The sequence below is a fragment of the Sinocyclocheilus grahami genome, unplaced genomic scaffold (genome assembly GCF_001515645.1).
Source record: "Sinocyclocheilus grahami isolate Dianchi unplaced genomic scaffold, SAMN03320097.WGS_v1.1 scaffold2047.1, whole genome shotgun sequence".
In the NCBI taxonomy this organism is placed as follows: domain Eukaryota; kingdom Metazoa; phylum Chordata; class Actinopteri; order Cypriniformes; family Cyprinidae; genus Sinocyclocheilus; species Sinocyclocheilus grahami.
Window position 1 is genome coordinate 37582 of NW_015507226.1, and position 5111 is coordinate 42692.

General features: G+C 34.3%; 2 protein-coding genes across 2 annotated transcripts in view; both read left to right on the plus strand.

The window, feature by feature from the left end:
- The window catches only part of LOC107573836 (NACHT, LRR and PYD domains-containing protein 12-like), an 18025-nt gene extending 17980 nt beyond the window's left edge, over positions 1-45 (plus strand). Inside the window, exon 5 of the mRNA XM_016260285.1 lies at positions 10-45. Coding sequence (XP_016115771.1) covers positions 10-45 — 36 coding nt within the window. The remainder of the gene's footprint in view (positions 1-9) is intronic.
- LOC107573837 (protein NLRC3-like) overlaps positions 10-5111 on the plus strand; it is a 9699-nt gene continuing 4597 nt past the window's right edge. The window contains exons 1-2 of the mRNA XM_016260286.1: positions 10-639; positions 3870-4043. Coding sequence (XP_016115772.1) covers positions 83-639; positions 3870-4043 — 731 coding nt within the window. The 5' untranslated portion in view covers positions 10-82. The remainder of the gene's footprint in view (positions 640-3869; positions 4044-5111) is intronic.

Genomic DNA, 5111 nt, shown 5'->3' on the forward strand with positions numbered 1-5111 from the left:
TCATCAGAGGAAAGTCTACAGCTTCATTCATCTGAGCGTTCATGAGTTTCTCGCTGCTTTCTATCTGTTTTACTGCTATTTAATGAAGAACAAGGAGCCACTGGAGTTTCTGGATAAAATATTTAAACAACACAGTTTGAATAAAGACTCTTTGTATGATCTACTAACATCAGCAGTAGATAAAGCTGTTGAGAGTGAGAATGGACGTCTGGATCTGTTCCTGCGGTTCCTGCTGGGCGTCTCACTGGAGTCCAATCAGAGACTCTTACAGGATCTACTGACACACACAGAGAACAGCTCCGAGACCATCAGAGAAACCACACAGTACATTAAAACGAAGATCAAAAATGATGATGTTGGTGATTATTTTAAACATCCTCCTCTCTCAGCTGGTGAATCCATCAATCTGTTCCTCTGTCTGCTGGAAGTGAAAGATCAAACTCTGTCCAGAGAGATTCAGGAGTTTGTGAAATCAGACAAACACTCAGAGAAACTCTCTCCTGCTCACTGCTCCACAATCTCCTACATGCTTCAGATGTCAGAGGAGCCGCTGGATGAGATTGAGCTCAAGAAATACAACACATCAGCTGAGGGGAGAAGAAGACTGATACCAGCTGTGATCAACTGCAGAAAAGCTCTGTGAGTGTTTAATCATTAACTAAACTATCATATTTAGCAATGAAATCCTAAATGAGAGATTTTCTCCTGAATAACAGACCAAAATCTTAAAGGAGTTACGACACGGCTTTTTAATACAGTAGATAGTCGAGCAAAATGGTTCACGGTTCAGTTTGGCTCGCAGGTCATGCAGGTTTGTTTAAAACTCGTGGCCACAAGAAAAATATGTCATTCCCTCAACATAAGAAGTCGGGGCCACAACATAAGGATGTCGTTACCTCGACTAATTGAAAGTGAACAAAATTAAGAGAACCGAACATGTCCCCTCCCGGTCACCATACAGGATAAAATGTAAATGTAAGCAGTTTTTTTTTACCGAATTTCAGCAGCTGCGATTTAATGTGATGACATAAAAAAAAAGATGTACCGCGAAAAAAAATGTCAAGAAAACACGGCTGCTCACTCTGTAGTCAACTTCATTATGAGCTGACCCTTATGAAGAAATTGATTGTTTTCCATTATTATGTACAAAATTATTCTCCACAACACTTCTGATCATTTACTTTGACTTATGACCGCTCCGCTTAATCACGGATCTATTTGACATCCGACAAAATAAAATGATCCCGATCACGGAAAATAAAATAAATCTAATCGTAACTAGACTGACGTTTTTTAAAACCCTCAATCTGTCCTTGGGGTCAATATGACCCCAATCAACTTTTACTTAGTTAAAAATAATTTGGAATAAGATTTTGTGACTTTTCTACATTTTCTATCTATATTCACATAAAAAAACTGGGGTTGATTCGGTTGTTCTTAAGTTATGTACATTTTATTTTTTTACAAGTCTGGTATTTGAAATGAATGGCAAATGCGAAAAAATCTCTATATATTTTTTTCATTTGTCAACAAAAATCAATAAATCTGGTATAAATCAGAAAATTTCCACACAGAAATGAAGGCCTGGTACTAGAGCACAAATGCAATGTGGAACGAGCATACTCACTCACGTACATACACACACACACACACACCCTCTCTCACACACACACACACACACCCACCATTCATATCTGCTTATTGCAGTTGTTTTTGTTTTGAATTTTTTCATGAAAATGTAATATTTAACATTCAAGCTAATGGTGTAGTTGAGGATTTTTGTGGTAAATAGGTACAAAAATGCTCCATATCTCCCAAAACACAGCTTTAATGTATAGATGAGAAGTAAACAAATATAAGTATATATATATATATATAATTTGTATGATTAAAACTTTACATATTTTTTACAATTACTCTATCAATTTTGGGGTCATATTGACCCCAAATACCATTAGCGTAAACAGAAAATTAGAACCATATGAGGGTTAAAGAAAAACTTCATGTTGGCTAATTGACAAGGTCTTTTCTTAAATGTAAAATAGCTTGCTGTGTGGTTGCTTTCATTATGCCTGCAGACATTCCTACTTCTGTTAAGAACTTGATGCACTAAACCTGTGATTTATAAATCATCCAAGTAGCCTAATAAATAAACTTTTTAATGTTTTGGCTGTGGTCTAGAATAGGTTATTATGTAATAACAGTGCTATGTTTAGTCTTTTATAGTGAATCTGCAGCAAATGAGACACTTCTCATCAATGCCCTCATTGCAACCCATGTTTTTAAACATGTTAATGTGTGTAATAATGTGTATTTTGCCCAATTAATTTCTATACACTCCTGCAAAATCTATACTTTAAACATTAATGCAATCACCCACAGACATCATAAATTCATTTCCACAGAGCTGCAAGTTCATAGAGGATGATTAATAGTGAAATAAATAGTAAATGTTAATATAATTTCATAAAAAAACTGGGGTTGATTCGGTTGTTCTTAAGTTATGTACATTTTATTTTTTTACAAGTCTGGTATTTGAAATGAATGGCAAATGCGAAAAAATCTCTATATATTTTTTTCATTTGTCAACAAAAATCAATAAATCTGGTATAAATCAGAAAATTTCCACACAGAAATGAAGGCCTGGTACTAGAGCACAAATGCAATGTGGAACGAGCATACTCACTCACGTACATACACACACACACACACACCCTCTCTCACACACACACACACACACCCACCATTCATATCTGCTTATTGCAGTTGTTTTTGTTTTGAATTTTTTCATGAAAATGTAATATTTAACATTCAAGCTAATGGTGTAGTTGAGGATTTTTGTGGTAAATAGGTACAAAAATGCTCCATATCTCCCAAAACACAGCTTTAATGTATAGATGAGAAGTAAACAAATATAAGTATATATATATATATATAATTTGTATGATTAAAACTTTACATATTTTTTACAATTACTCTATCAATTTTGGGGTCATATTGACCCCAAATACCATTAGCGTAAACAGAAAATTAGAACCATATGAGGGTTAAAGAAAAACTTCATGTTGGCTAATTGACAAGGTCTTTTCTTAAATGTAAAATAGCTTGCTGTGTGGTTGCTTTCATTATGCCTGCAGACATTCCTACTTCTGTTAAGAACTTGATGCACTAAACCTGTGATTTATAAATCATCCAAGTAGCCTAATAAATAAACTTTTTAATGTTTTGGCTGTGGTCTAGAATAGGTTATTATGTAATAACAGTGCTATGTTTAGTCTTTTATAGTGAATCTGCAGCAAATGAGACACTTCTCATCAATGCCCTCATTGCAACCCATGTTTTTAAACATGTTAATGTGTGTAATAATGTGTATTTTGCCCAATTAATTTCTATACACTCCTGCAAAATCTATACTTTAAACATTAATGCAATCACCCACAGACATCATAAATTCATTTCCACAGAGCTGCAAGTTCATAGAGGATGATTAATAGTGAAATAAATAGTAAATGTTAATATAATTTAGGGACTTTTAAACAAGCATTTAAAAGAGCTGAAGCAGCTGACAGAGAATTAAATTCAACTGTTTTATTCCCAACATGCACTCATTCAGGGCTCTTTTAATTCATTAACATAATTTTAATGTTATTCATTAGCTGAATAAACAGTCAGGAGCTCATCTTATCTCGGATATGAATAAATCTGAATGATAACATGATCAGATTATCTCACTCTCAGGAGCTCATTTTATCAAAATAATCCAACGTTCAGATCATGTCATCCTCCGTTCCCTGAGAGCAGAAAACTGGCAACCCTCTGTACATGTCTGTTGTTTTGTTATTTCTTAAATTTTATTTAATCTCTTCTAGATTTTCTGGCTGTGATCTCTCAAATCAGCATTGTAAAACTGTGTCTTCAGTGCTTCAATCCTCAAACTCTGTCTTGAGAGAGCTGGATCTGAGTAACAATGACCTGCAGAATTCAGGAGTGAAGCTGCTCTCTGATGGACTGAAGAGTCCAAACTGTCAGCTGCAGATACTGAGGTATTAAGAACATATAAAAGATCATTTACATTCAACTGGTCACAATGTTGATGTGTGTCTGTAAATGATCTGACTGTGTGTCCGTAGATGATCTGACTGTGTGTGTCTGTAGATGATCTGACTGTGTGTGTGTCTGTAGATGATCTGACTGTGTGTCCGTAGGTGATACATCTGTACAGATGGTGAAACATAATAAAGAATAAAACATAAGGCTTTTTCAAACTTGAAAACTATGAATTCTATTATATGTGTGTATTTAGTTTAAATAGAGTTGTTCACCATAATTAATCATAAAAAATGGATGATTGGAAACAGAAGTACTCATTCGATTAAAAATTTGGGGTCTGTATGTGTTTTTGACAGGAGTCAAAATGTATTTGATCAAAAATGCAGTAAAGCAGTGATATTGTGAATAGTGTGTTTATTGCAATAAAAAATAAAAACGCATTTATTTCTACGATGGCAAAGCTGAATCAGTAGCCATTACTCTAGTCTTCAGTGTCACATAATCCTTCAGAAATCATTCCAATATGGTGATTTGATGCTCAAGAAACATTACTGTTAATTATAGCAATGTTTTTATCTATTATCACTATTAATGCTGGAAACAGTTGTGCTGCTTATTATTTTTGTAGATTTTTATAATGCATTTTTCCGTATTCTTTAATAAAACAGCATTTATCTGAAATAGATATCTTTTGTAATATTATAAATGCCTTTACTGTCACTTTGTATCAATATAAATCATTCTCGCTTAATAAAATGATGCATTTTATACAAAAAAATCACCAAAACATCGCTGTTTTTTTGGATCACTTATTGTCTTGTTTGTGGGATAAGTATGTGTCTGTATTTTTGTTTGTTGTTTGGGTGTGTGTGTGTGTGTGTGTGTGTGTGTCTGTAGATGATCTGACTGTGTGTGTGTGTATCTGTAGATGATCTGACGGTGTGTGTGTCTGTAGATGATCTGACGGTGTGTGTGTCTGTAGATGATCTGACTGTGTGTGTGTGTGTGTGTGTATGATCTGACTGTGTGTGTGTGTCTGTGTATGTTCTGACTGTGTGTGT